The sequence below is a fragment of the Salmo salar genome, chromosome ssa19 (assembly GCF_905237065.1).
Source record: "Salmo salar chromosome ssa19, Ssal_v3.1, whole genome shotgun sequence".
In the NCBI taxonomy this organism is placed as follows: domain Eukaryota; kingdom Metazoa; phylum Chordata; class Actinopteri; order Salmoniformes; family Salmonidae; genus Salmo; species Salmo salar.
In genome coordinates this window covers 3,092,056-3,106,883 of record NC_059460.1, presented here as the reverse complement: position 1 = coordinate 3,106,883, position 14,828 = coordinate 3,092,056, and the positions used below count along the sequence as shown (strand labels likewise).

Below are 14,828 nucleotides of genomic sequence, written 5' to 3'. Positions count from 1 at the left end.
GTTTGTAACAAAGCATGTTTTATGTGTAGCCTAAGTCATAAAACCACTAAACTTGTGTTGTTGTCCTGGTCTCCATCTGGCCCACCAGAGGTTGGTTCCCTGGCGCTCACTGTAGGAACTGATTTCCTGTAAAATCCATATATTCAATCTTAAATCAACTACTTTCAACATATTCATTAAATAATATCCCCCTTTTCATTAAGTAGATTTTAGTGAACGTCATTCATTCTATTGTAATCTATTCTAACCAAACCTGCATTACCAGTTCATATCAGTAAGTGTCACTAATGCACTAGCTAGTCAAAAAAGACTGACACCATGATGGCTGCCTGTCTCTGTATTTGTGAAAGTTATGGTGGTAACCATCAATAAATTCTCTCTTTCTGCAATTCTGTTATGGTTGGAAAAATGTGTGCATATTGTCTGTGTAGACTGCTCTTTGGCAGAATGTGTAGGTTTTTTACTTTTAAGACTGTGAAATTTGTGCCACAAACACCAGAGGTGGAAATAAAATAATAAATCAAACATTACTGGACTAACATCTGGCTGACTAACCTTTTCAGAAACTTCAGTATGGCCTTGGATAGCAGCAGTAGGTCACTTAATCTTCTTTATCCTGCGCCAAACACATTTATTCAGTGAGTCTAAATGATGAACGTTAGCTGCTGGCTACATTATTGCATTAACCTAGCTAAATACTGTTAGCTATCTAGCTAGGCTACTAAAGCTAACATTAGTAGTTTTGTTAGCTAGCTATATATATATATATATATATATATATATATATATATATTGGGTCATTCTAGCTAGTTTTAGAGAACGACTAAACTGATTTTATTAACACATACCTTGTTTCCCATGGAAATGTGTGTTCGCTCTCTCATGAGGCAGGCAACCAGGCAAACAGGTGAGAAGCGTGAGCGAAGAAAGAAACCAAGTGTAGAGTGCAGAGTCAAACAACAAGGTGCTGGTGCAACCAAACCTAGTTGTTGAGAGGCGCGGTTGATGAAGCTCTGTAGGCTGTAGCTAGTAGACCACTGTGACTGACAAGCTAATCCACTTGTATCTGCGAGTTTGGAGGTTGCATGAAATCCCAGGAACAGGGTTGTACTCACTAGACAAAACAGAGGCAAATGGGATGAAATTGGGGGAGGCACCAGGTCAACTTGTCCAATAAGAAACGGCTGCTTTCTACCATGTTGCAAAATGTTTTTCTACATTTTTTTATGACGTGAACTAATGAATATGTCTGGTAAACACGTTCGGTGCTGCTGCTTTGAAAGTGGTCTGGCAGATTGAAAAGTACTGGGGCAAATGGTGTGTTGCCACACGTTTTCCAACAGCTCTGTTTTATACAGTATTTTTTGCTCATCTTTATCAACGGTGGCAAACATTTTTGACCTGACTGTACATAGTAACTAGAGGTCGACCGATTAATCGGAATGCACGATTAATTAGGGCTGATATCAAGTTTTCATAACAATCGGTAATCGGCATTTTTGGACACCGATTATGGCCGATTATATTGCACTCCACGAGGAGACTGCGTGGCAGAATGACTACCTGTTATGCGAGTGCAGCAAGGAGCCAAGGTAAGGTGCTAGCTAGCATTAAACTTATCTTATAAAAAACAATCAATCTTAACATAATCACTAGTTAACTACACATGGTTGATGATATTACTAGTTTATCTAGCTTGTCCTGCATTGCATATAATCGATGCGGTGCCTGTTAATTTATCATTGAATCACAGCCTACTTCGCCAAACGGGTGATTTAACAAGCGCATTCGCGAAAAAAGCACTGTCGGAGTACCAATGTGTACCTAACCATAAACATCAATGCCTTTCTTAAAATCAATACACAAGTATATATTTTTAAACATGCATATTTAGTTAATATTGCCTGCTGACATGAATTTCTTTTAACCTGTTACGGCTAGGGGGCAGTATTTACACGGCCGGATAAAAAACGTACCCGATTTAATCTGGTTATTACTACTGCCCAGAAACTAGAATATGCATATAATTATTGGCTTTGGATAGAAAACACCCTAAAGTTTCTAAAACTGTTTGAATGGTGTCTGTGTATAACAGAACTCATATGGCAGGCAAAAACCTGATAAGATTCCTTACAGGAAGTGGCCTGTCTGACAAGTTCTTGTTCTTCTTGACTCTCTTTATTGAAAACTGAGGATCTTTGCTGTAACGTGACACTTCCTACGGCTCCCATAGGGTCTCAGAACCCGGGAAAAAGCTGAATGATGTAATTCCAGCCCCTGGCTGAAAAACATTAGCGCCTTTGGTAAGTGGTCTATCAGAGGACAATGAGACTGAGGCGCGTGCACGAGGCGACCCCATGTTTTTATTTTCTCTCTCTTTGTACTAAAACACAGATTCCCGGTCGGAATATTATCGCTTTTTTACGAGAAAAATTGCATAAAAATTGATTTTAAACAGGGGTTGACATGCTTCGAAGTACGGTAATGGAATATTTAGAATTCTTTTGTCACGAAACGCGTCGGGCGCATCACCCTTCTTTAACCTTCGGATAGTGTCTTGAACACACGAACAAAACACCGCTATTTGGATATAACTATGGATTATTTGGAACCAAACCAACATTTGTTATTGAAGTAGAAGTCCTGGGAGTGCATTCTGACGAAGAACAGCAAAGGTAATAACATTTTTCTTATAGTAAATCTGACTTTGGTGAGGGCTAAACTTGGTGGGTGTCTAAATAGCTAGCCCTGTGATGCCGGGCTATCTACTTAGAATATTGCAAAATGTGCTTTCACCGAAAAGCTATTTTAAAATCGGACATAGCGAGTGCATAGAGGAGTTCTGTATCTATAATTCTTAAAATAATTGTTATGTTTTTTGTGAACGTTTATCGTGAGTAATTTAGTAAATTCACCGGAAGTTTGCGGGGGGTATGCTAGTTCTGAACGTCACATGCTAATGTAAAAAGCTGGTTTTTGATATAAATATGAACTTGATTGAACAAAACATGCATGTATTGTATAACATAATGTCCTAAGATTGTCATCTGATGAAGATCATCAAAGGTTAGTGCTGCATTTAGCTGTGGTTTGGGTTTATGTGACATTATATGCTAGCTTGAAAAATGGGTGTCTGATTATTTCTGGCTGGGTACTCTGCTGACATAATCTAATGTTTTGCTTTCGTTGTAAAGCCTTTTTGAAATCGGACAGTGTGGTTAGATTAACGAGAGTCTTGTCTTTAAAATGGTGTAAAATAGTCATATGTTTGAGAAATTGAAGTAATAGCATTTCTAAGGTATTTGAATAACGCGCCACGGGATTCCACCTGCTGTTACGTAGGTGGGACGAAATCGTCCCACTGGCCCTAGAGAAGATAACTAGGGAAATTGTGTCACTTCTCTTGCAGAGTCAGGGTATATGCAGCAGTTTGGGCCGCCTGGCTCGTTGCGAACTGTGTGAAGACTATTTCTTCCTAACAAAGACCGTAATTAATTTGCCAGAATTTTACATAATTATGACATAACATTGAAGGTTGTGCAATGTCACAGCAATATTTAGACTTATGGATGCCACCCGTTAGATAAAATATGGAAACGGTTCTGTATTTCACTGAAAGAATAAATGTTTTGTTTTCGAAATGATAGTTTCCGGATTTGACCATATGAATGACCTAAGGCTCGTATTTCTGTGTGTTATTATATTATAATTAAGTCTATGATTTAATAGAGCAGTCTGACTGAGTGGTGGTAGGCAGTAGCAGGCTAGTAAGCATTCATCCAAACAGCACTTTCCTGCATTTGCCAGCAGCTCTTTGCTGTGCTTCAAGCATTGCGCTGTTTATGACTTTAAGCCTATCAACTCCCGAGATTAGGCTGGCAATACTAAAGTACCTATTAGAACATCCAATAGTCAAAGGTATATGAAATACAAATGGTATAGACAGAAATAGTCCTATAATAACTACAACCTAAAACTTCTTACCTGGGAATATTGAAGACTCATGTTAAAAGGAACCACCAGCTTTCATATGTTCTCATGTTCTGAGCAAGGAACTTAAACGTTAGCTTTTTTACATGGCACATACTGCACGTTTACTTTCTTCACCAACACTTTGTTTTTGCATTATTTAAACCAAATTGAACATGTTTCATTATTTATTTGAGAGTAAATTGATTTTATTGATGGATTATATTAAGTTAAAATAAGTGTTCATTCAGTATTGTTGTAATTGTCATTATTACAAATTATATATATATATATATATATATATATATAAAAATATTGGCCGATTAATAGGTATCGGCGTTGAAAAAAAATCACAAATCGGTCGACCTCTAATAGTAAGCCTATCATAAATACAAAAAATATCCCTATACACACACAGACAACCCAGACATGCACCCCCCCACACTGTCAGACACCAAATTGAGCAGTTTAAAAGGTGGGTCCAGGAAGTGTGCGTGGCACGCGTGTCAGTGGAGAAGCAGGAGAGAGGTACATGCCCAGACACAGAGACAGGGGCAGGAGGAAGACAGTAGACCAGACAGGGATGGAGAGTGTCAGTGCGGTCAGTGGCTCGCTCCTGCCACCTAGGGACTCACCTACATCATTTCGGGGCGGCAGATCTTCATCCTCGTAACTGGGGTAACGCTCCTTCCTGTCCAACAGGAGATAGTAGATCATCTTCTCCTGGTTGTCTCTGGGGGAGGGGAGGGGGTTGTTGAGAAGTGCTCAAAGAAAATGAAATCCTATCTTGAGATATGCAAATGAATGTTCTCTAAAATCATACATTAAAGGCCCATTGCAGTCAACAACGTGATTTTCCTGTGTTTAAGTAATATATATTTCCACACTATGAAGTTGGAATAATACTGTGAATTTGTGAAAATGATAATGCCCTTTTAGTGTAAGCGCTGTTTGAAAAGAGCACCTGAAATTTCTGCCTGTTTTGGTGGGATGGAATTAGTTAAATTAGTTAATAGACCAATAAGAAAGAGTTCCAAACCGCTCTGCTAATAACAGCTAGTCTTCCCTCCCCACTCAGAACACTCACAGAAAGTCCTAGCAAAATTCTTGCTTGAGATTTTGCGCTTCGCATAAGCTATTTTTGTTTCTTTTTAACCATTTTAATTGAAAGCAATCACAGTAAGGTACTTAATTGTTACCCAGAAATGATTTGATTTTGATACTGAGTCAAAGGGAAAATGTGTGTAGAAATTTGCACAGATTTCAATTCAGGATTAAAATGTGGAGTAAGGCAGCAAGATGCGAGACTGGTTACAAACAAGGAGAAAGAAGATAAAAAAAGGGAGTTGCACAAGAAACTAGAGCCCCTTTCAAGCGCAATAGCGGCTATATCTGATATTCAGCACCACGGATAGAAGTCGGCTCAAATCTGACATTCAGTGTCCCAGAGCAGCGGAAGTTGCAGGGAGAAACGCATCTTGTGAACATACAGTAAAATATGCCTCAGGAGTGATATTACTTTTTGATTTAAAAACCTACCAAAAAAAGCTAATATTGTTCTCCAGTGATTAATTGAAATACCCAGACAGATACACAAGTATTATAATGAAACAGAAGGTTTGATTATAATCAATATTTATTTTTCTACTTTAAGTGTTGTTTGTTTCTTTACTTTACTTTTATAAATGAGAAACTTGCCCATTCAGACAGGCCTAGTCTGCAAACTTTCAGCAACAGAAACTTAACATGGAACAGGCTATTTCTTATTTTTTTTTACATGTATTGTCCTGTAGATTTTAATGTAGCCTATTTCAGATACTCCCAATCTTTCCAAACCCATCTATTTCTGATTGAAAAATGTTAGATATATATTTGTTTTTTGGGGGGGAATCTATAAATAGCCAGGAAGCCGCGGTTGCAGACCCCTGAGCAAGACAAAATAATGGAAAGAATTGAAATTACAGAGAAGAACATGGGCACACAGATGAACAGACACACACTTACTCTTCACACTGCAGGTTGCGCGTGAGTTTCCCGCGGTCTCTAAAGCAGCCCAGAGAGTGCATGCTGTCCAGCACATCCGGGTCCAGCTCGGTCAAATACAGGATGCGCCCCATACACACACTCCTGGGAGGGGGCTGCTCGGGACATGGCTCGTTACAACCCGACCTGAGACAAACAAACACGCAGACAGACAAACAAAAAGATACATGCGCACACACACAATACCCCCATGTTGGTCAACCAAAAACTGGGCACAATACACAACGTTTGACATCAACTTCAAATTTTCAATATAATTCAAAGGCAGACCGAACTAATCTATACTTACTGATACCAGGAGTGCTTCTGGACGGCCTCTAGCTGGAAGGGCGAGAGGGCAGATGGAGCAATTAGTCCAGTCTGTTCACACACAGATGGCTGCTAGCGCAAGGTGTAAATAATTCCTGCTAGGCCTGACTTTTGCAATTGGTAAATACCACCTCATCAGTTTTGCATACATTTTGGGCATCTAAATCTTATTTACTGTGTCCCAAATGGCACCCTATTCGTCCCCAAATGGCTCCGCCTGCCCTACCCCAACCCGCCCTGTCTCTTATCTTGGGACGGCAGGTAGCCTAGTGGTTAGAGCGTTGGGCCAGTAACCGAAAAGTTGCCAGATGGAATCCCTGAGCTGACAAGGTAAAAATCTGTCTTTCTGCCCCTGAACAAGATAGTTAACCCACTGTTCCTAGGCTGTCATTGTAAATAAGAATTTGTTCTTAACTGACTTGCCTAGTTAAATAAAGGTAAAATAAACAAAAATTTTCAGGGTTGACTGCTCCCTCCCCTCTGCCTCCCTATCCCCCTCTCTTGTACCTTAAGTCTCTTGTCGGGGTCAACCTCGATCATGCCTTTGAGCAGTGCCTGGCAGTCTGGTGGGATGAAGTGAGGCATGTGAAACACCCCGCTCTTCACCTTCTCAAGGAGCTGACGCAGGTTGTCATGGTCAAATGGTAGGGCACCCTACAGAGAAGAGAATGCTACTGTTAAATAGGCCCTTTTACAAAGACTGGGAGGCAGGACTACACTTACGAACACGTAGGGCTGGTTTTCCATACATATTAAGCCTAGTCCTGGACTAAGAAGCACCTTCAATGGAAAATCGCCATTGAACATGTCTAGGACTAGGCTTAATCTGTGTCAAGGAAAACAAGCAGTAATGTTGGGTCATAAGGTTATAACCCAACTCCATGAATACTTAATTCCAAATTGACCCCTAGCACCTCCACCCTAGGCACTCCTGTAGATCTGAAAGAATTGGGTAGGTGTAGGGCATAAGGCAAAAATATCAGAAGATGCTTTCTCACCACCAGCAGAGCAAAAAGGATGACTCCACAGCTCCACACATCTGCCCTTCGACCATCATACTTTTCTCCCTAAGAGAGACAGATGACGAGATCAGAGAGAAAGAGAAATCGAAATGTGTGATCGAAATGTCAACTATGCAACAACGGTTAACAACCCAACATGTATCTTTCCCTACTTACACATTGTTGGTAATAGCAAACTCTTACCTTATCAAATACTTACATTTCTTTTGTCTTACCAATCATTACATTTCTATCTCACTTGGTTAAATGATCTTAGCCACTTAGAATTATGAAAAGGGATGATGAGCAGGAACCTACCCGGATCACTTCTGGACAGGCATAGTGTGGGGATCTGAAATGGATAGAAATGGGGCATTGAGAAGATGTAAGCATTTACCAGCACATAAGACACACACACGCACACCCGCACGCACACACAGCATACTCACCCACAGCTGGTCTCCAGCAGGCTGTCCCCCACCTGTAGGGAGGCCATGCCAAAGTCTGCGATGCGGATGTTGTTCTTCTCATCCAGGAGCAGGTTCTCTGGCTTCAGGTCTCTGTGACTGTAGGATGGAGTGAATAAAGTAGATTAGAGAAGAGTAGATAAATAGATTAGAATATAATTACTTTATTAGTGAGATATTGAATAATCAACGGATGTAAGTATTAACAACACTGAGACCGCGGATGTATAGAATATAATTACTTAATAATTAAGGAAGCATAAAAACATTTAGACCCCACCAGACCATTTGATTGAGCCTGCCTGTAGTGTTATATGGTCGGGGTTTGTATGTTTGGACCATTCCAGTGGTCCCATTGCACCAGGCAAGCTCAATCAGGTGCCGCTAAGTTACTTGAAAGAAGAAAAAACTGATACAAATTGTTAAAGTGCACCATCCCAACTGTTTCAGATATGTTGTGCATTTATTGAAAAGATAGGACAGTAGAGGAAAGACAGGAAAGGAGGTAAGGGGTGGATGAGTCAAAGAGCAGTTGGCCAGATTCGAAACCATGCCAACTCTGGCATAATGTGTGCCAGGGTCAGCAGCTCTAACCGCTCGACCACGCAGGCCACTCCAGACTCACAATGATTTTGTACATGAATGTAGTCGTTTACCAGATAGAATGACTGTGACAGAAGTCCAGGGCCGATATGATTTGTTGGAAGAACTTCCTGGCCTCTTTAGGTGTCAGCCTACCTTTCTTCACCAGATAGTCAAATAACTCCCCACCTGACACATGCTCCAACACCAGGTACCTACAGGGAGGGGGCGAGAGAGAGAGAGAGAGAGAGAGATGAGTGATAGACAGAAAGAGAGAGAGAGGGGGGAGTGACAGAGATAGAGAGTGATGGGTGATATAGATGGGGAGAGAGGGGTGAGCGGAAGAAATACAATGAAAGGGGTGAAGGTTGGGGAGTGAGAGAGAGAGAGGAATTGAGCAAGCATTTCAAGTGGGTTGAATCCTAACCTGAGGATAGGCCTGTGTAATTAGGATTTTTGCATAGAACATACATTGAAGTCAATAGGAGATTTGATGAATGAAATCTACACAGACTTCAAGAGACAGACAGAGCGGATTAATACAGTCCTTTGAGTAATATTTACACATCACACCCACGGGTCTAGAGCTATAGGGTACAGGCAGAACAGAGGGTCGCTCCTGAATGTACAATGAATGAACTCACAGGTATTTGTTATTCTCGTAAACGTCATGCAGCTTCAACACATGCGGGTGCTCAATCAGCTTCAGGATGGCAATCTCCCTCTCCACCTAGACAGAGCGGGAGAAAGAGAGGGGTGGGGATAGAGAGGGGGGATATAGGGAGAGAGAGAAGAGATGGGGATAGAAAGAGAGAGGGGGATATAAATAGAGAGGGGGAAGAGAAAGATATACAATTGTAATTTGAGAGGAATTTACATTCCAGTGTTCACTCTTAATGCATACTTGATGAAACGTGTCTTGTTACAGAGTGAGAAAGCCAATGTATGCATATCATTTCATTACTATTGCAAATTGTCTGTACTATGTACATTGCATTACAGTTATATTGCTATTGTAACTATTGCAAACAGACAGTTAATCATGAAATTGTTAGTCTAGAAAAGCAGGCATCATACTGGGATATCCTTATTTTCATCATTATTATTATCATCATCATCAACGTCTTACCTTCATCAGAACGGACTCTGACAGCTTCTCCCTGTTGACTATTTTGATGGCTACCTTCTGTCCTGTAATGCAGTGAACTCCAAGCTTCACCAAGCCTGAGAGTCACATGTTCACCCTTTTAATATAAGTATTATGCATTCATAACACAGTCATAAAACATATACAGTCACCGGACAGATTATTAGATACACCACCCCATTCACGAAAATGGATCGTACCTACAGACAGTAAGTTACGTGGCAGTGGCTTGCTATATAAAGCAGGCAGACAAAATACTGATTATCGAGGCATTCAGTTACTGTTCGATTAGAATGAGTTAGAATGAGAAAAACGAGTGGCCTAAGTGACTGAGTGTGGTACGATTGTTGGTGCTAGGCACGCCGGATCCAGTATCTCAGAAACGGCCGCCCTCCTGGGCTTTTCACGCATGACAGTGTCTAGGGTTTACACAGAATGTTGAAGAAGACAAAAATACATCCAGTCAGCGGCAGTCCTGTGGGTGAAAACAACTTGTTGATGAGAGCGGTCAAAGGAGAATGACAAGAATGGTGTAAGTTAACAGGCTTGCCACAAACAGACAAATAATGGCTCAGTATAACAGTGGTGTGCAGAACGGCGTCTCTGAACGCACAACTCGTCAATCCAGATGGGCTATTGCAGCAGACGACCACACCGGGTTCCACTCCTATCAGCTACAAACAAGAAGAAGCAACTCCAGTGGGCACACGATCACCAACACTGGACAACTGAGGAGGAATCCCAGTTCATGTTGCGTCGTGTTGATGGCAGTCAGGATTTGATGTAAGTAGCATGAGTCCATGGACCCATTTTGCCTGGTGTCAACGGTACAGGCTGGTGGCGGTGGTGTACCGCCGTCCAATCTGCAGCAACTATGTGATGCCATCGCGTCAGCATGGACCAACATCCCTGTGGAACATTTCCGACTTGTATAATCCATTCCCAGAAGAATTCAGGCTGTTCTGGAGGCAAAGGGGGACCGAATCTGTACTAGATGGGTGTACCTAATAAACGGGCCTGTGAGTGTATATTACATCCATCTATCTATTCACCCACCCACCTGTCATCCAGCCCTCCATCCCATGATAAACACACACAAACACAATATTATTTACAATTGAGGCACTTTGAGCCAAACAATTCAGAACTCACCTGTCTGGCCCTTTCCCAGTGTTTTTTCCATTCGATATGGCCCAACATATTGAGCTGTCTGACTTAGTGACAGTTCCTTACTCATACTGCTCTAACTACTGACTACAACTTATAGTGACCAATGTTGATAACTAGCTCTGTATCTAGGTGAATTTCACAAATGATTGTCTCCAAATAAAAAAGGAAGTCTGTATAACAATGGCAAGTAATGGTTAGGAAAAGATTGCAATGCAACTTTGAGATATAGACCTACAACTCCAGTCTGAGTTAAAGGCAGGATAAATCCTGAATTAAGAATTGTGAGTAATATTTCACATTCCCAGACAAAACTTACTACCTCCACTGATTTGTGAGGTTTTACTTCTTAGTGAATATAGACGTCTTATATTGAAACTGAACAATCAACAGCTGAGTAAATGGATTGCTGACACAAATATCATGTTATGCACTAGCCTAAACTCAAAATAGCGACACCTATCATGATAACAAGTATGAAAAGATTGATAACATGGTTGGCCTGTATGTCAGTTTTCAGATTTTAACTAGCTTCGCTTATGATACATTGGTCAATCCACATAGCATAACAGGTACCAATAGCTATTTCAGTTTGACAGCAACAATCATTTATAGATATTTATCAACGTTCGTTTTGACTGCACCATTTCTTGTCTATCTGCAACCTGCTACATCAATTCATTCAAACAATGTATTGCAACATAAAACGTCCTTATAGTTCAATGCAGACTGATGTAAATGGTATTCACTGTCAGGCCGATTATCACAAGTGGAGCAGCATGTTTTCTTCGAGTTAGCCACACAAGTGCTACCATACACTGTGGTCAGCCTACATCTATCCACGTCTGTCAAAATCTGATCATTTTGAAGTTTCTTTGTAAAGTGAAAATATATGTTATGTCCAACAGCCACACTGTAGCGATTTTTTTTGAAGAAAGATGCACCCCTTGCAAAACAACCATCTTTTCCGTATCACCCTCCCCCTCCCTCCCTCTCGCTCTATCACTGCCAGTAAACGTATCACAGCATCTTCTCTCTCTCCTTTGGCGTGTTTCCCTCGCCGGTTCCAATTTCAATCATTCAACGATTTGCTAGTGAAAAATATATAGCTACATATGTATTGAGATTTTACTAGATATACTAATTTTTATATAATTGCAGACGTTGCGTGAGAGGGCCTCCCCGTTTATAGTCCTTTGCTTTTCTTGCCGTAAATCGATATATTCTTTCTCCTCTTCCTTTGCATCAGCATCCGGGTCCCACTCCCTCCTCTCTCGGTCCTTCCCTCTCATCTTCGTCAAATACGCGTCTTTCTCTCAATTCAATGGGCTCTCTCGCGCTACATTCAACCAGCACATTTTCTCAGAATTATGGAATAAGTTCTTACCAGGATTAATCAAAGTTGTATAAAGATACTCTTTCTTTGCACCATATTTCACCTTACTGACCAACACACCTTTTGTATTGGACAATTACACTGTTTTATTGCATGTCGGTGGCGGTGTGATGGCTTTGTTATTGTTTGCAGATTGCCCCTCTAACTTTACTGAAGTACACATTTTCTATCTAAAGTGTTGTATCAACAACTGAATTTCTGATTTTTGATTGCTCTTTGCTACTTTCAGAGGATTGATGAATGTCATGAGCCAACTGAGGAGCCAATATCCACTAACACAGAACCCAAACCGGCTGTGCGTGCGCCATCGTGCATACATTTATTTTGTCCCCCCACACCTAACGCAGGTTAAAATAACAAAACAAACTCTGAATCAATTACATAAATTTGGGGACAGGTCGAAAAGCATTAAAGATGTATGGCAATTTAGCTAGTTAGCTTACACTTGCTAGCTAATTTGTCCTATTTAGCTAGCTTGCTGTTGCTAGCAAATGTTTCCTATTTAGCTAGCTTGCTGTTGCTAGCTAATTTGTCCTATTTAACTAGCTTGCTGTTGCTAGCTAATTTGTCCTATTTAGCTAGCTTGCTGTTGCTAGCTAATTTGTCCTATTTAGCTAACTTGCTGTTGCTAGCTAATTTGTCCTGGGATATTAACATTGAGTTGTTATTTTACCTGAAATGCACAAGCTCCTCTACTCTGTCAATTAATCCACACATAAAACGGTCAACCGAATCGTTTCTAGTCATCTTCTCCTTCCAGGCTTTTTCATCTTTGAACTTATATGGTGATTGGCATCTAAACTTTCATAGTATTACCAGACTACCGGTAAAACAGTTCGTCACTTTCAATCATCCACGTAAGTATAACCAATGAGGAGATGGCACGTGGGTACCTGCTTCTATAAACCAATGAGGAGATGGGAGAGGCAGGACTTGCAGCGCGATCTGCGTCAGAAATAGGAATGACTTCTATTTTAGCCCTTGGTATCGCAGATGCTCTTTGGCAGCACAAGCAGTGTGGGTGCAATAATTGAATAACATGGATTTCTAAATGTATTTTGCAACGCTCGCGCAGGCGACGTGTCTGGTCTGGTCAGCATGTCAGGGGTATCCTACGCACTGTCGTGTATTCATGGGTGCCAAGGGAAACCAGGCTGTCCCCCAAAACATTGACGAAAAAAATTAAATAATTCATCTTTCGTCTCTCTGTGTTTCATAATTTTCTTTCAATTCGCAAGAGGCTGACTATCTAACCAGAGAAAGAATCCTAGTGAGCGAAACAGATGGCCAACACATACTAAGGGGCGCTATCTAATGCTGCCGGGTCAAAAAGAGTATGACATTGTTGCCACCCATAGCATTGAATGCAAGGAAAGACAGAGAGCATATGGCTTCCCTTGAATTTTTATATATATATATATATATATATATATATATATATATATATATATATATATATATGTATGTGTGTGTGTGTGTGTATATGTATATATGTGTGTGTGTGTATATATCTGTGTGTGTGTATATATATGTGTGTAATAAAATATTGTGTATATATATATATATATATATATGTGTGTGTCTATATATATATATATATGTGTGTGTATATATATATATATGTGTGTGTGTATATATATATATATATATATATATATAGCACCAGTCAAAAGTTTGGACACACCTACTCATTGAAGGCTTTTTCTTTATTTTTACTAGTAATAGTGAAGCCCATCAAAACTATGAAATATCACATATGGAATCATGTAGTAACAAAAAAAAGTGTTAAATAAAAATAGATTTTAGATTCTTCAAAGTAGCCACCTTTTGCCTTGATGAAAGCTTTGTACATTCTTGGCATTCTCTCAACCAGCTTCACCTGGAGTGCTTTTCCAACAGTCTTGATGGAGTTCCCACATATGCTGAGCACTTGTTGGCTGCTTTTCCTTTGGGTTGAGGTCGGGTGATTGTGGAGGCCAGGTCATCTGATGCAGCACTCCATCACTGTCCTTCTTGGTCAAATAGCCCTTACACAGCCTGGAGATGTGTTGGGTCATTGTCCTGTTGAAAAACAAATGATAGTCACACTAAGCGCAAACCAGATGGGATGGCGTGTCACTGCAGAATGCTGTGGTAGCCATGCTGGTTAAGTATGCCTTGAATTCTAATTAAATCACAGACAGCGTCACCAGCAAAGCACCACAACACCATCACACCTCCTCCTCCATGCTTCATGGTGGGAACCATACATGCGGAGATCATCCGTTCACCTACTCTGCGTCTCACAAAGACACCGCGGTTGGAACCAAAAATCTCCCATTTGGACTCATCAGACCAAAGGACTTGATGTTTCTTGGCCCAAGCAATTCTCTTATTTTTATTGGTGTCCTTTAGTAGTGGTTTCTTTGCAGAAATTCGACCATGAAGGCCAGATTCACACAATCTCCTCTGAACGGTTGTTGTTGAGATGTGTCTGTTACTTCAAATCTGTGAAGCATTTATTTGGGCTGCAATTTCAGAGGCTGGTAACTGTAATGAACATATCCTCTGTAGCAGTGGTAACTCTGGGTCTTCCTTTCCTGTGGTGGTCCTCATGAGAGCCAGTTTAATCATAGTGCTTGATGGTTTTTGCGACTGCACTTGAAGAAACGTTCAAAGTTCTTGAAATTTTCCGCATTGACTGACCAAATTAACGTTTGTTGTACCAAGGGCATGCGCACCCTTGTTTATTACACTTCTCACCTTGT

At 40.7% G+C, this 14,828-nt stretch overlaps 1 protein-coding gene across 1 annotated transcript in view; it reads right to left on the bottom strand.

The window, feature by feature from the left end:
• Positions 1-11,907, bottom strand: part of LOC106578303 (serine/threonine-protein kinase BRSK2) — a 32,375-nt gene extending 20,468 nt beyond the window's left edge. Inside the window, exons 1-11 of the mRNA XM_014156985.2 lie at positions 10,671-11,907; positions 9,501-9,595; positions 9,016-9,101; positions 8,446-8,586; positions 7,772-7,888; positions 7,641-7,674; positions 7,320-7,388; positions 6,829-6,975; positions 6,302-6,333; positions 5,974-6,138; positions 4,605-4,702 (exon numbers count right to left, since the gene is read on the bottom strand). Of these exons, the coding sequence (XP_014012460.2) occupies positions 4,605-4,702; positions 5,974-6,138; positions 6,302-6,333; positions 6,829-6,975; positions 7,320-7,388; positions 7,641-7,674; positions 7,772-7,888; positions 8,446-8,586; positions 9,016-9,101; positions 9,501-9,595; positions 10,671-10,755 (1,069 nt within the window). The 5' untranslated portion in view covers positions 10,756-11,907. The remainder of the gene's footprint in view (positions 1-4,604; positions 4,703-5,973; positions 6,139-6,301; positions 6,334-6,828; positions 6,976-7,319; positions 7,389-7,640; positions 7,675-7,771; positions 7,889-8,445; positions 8,587-9,015; positions 9,102-9,500; positions 9,596-10,670) is intronic.
• Positions 11,908-14,828: the final 2,921 nt, after the last annotated feature.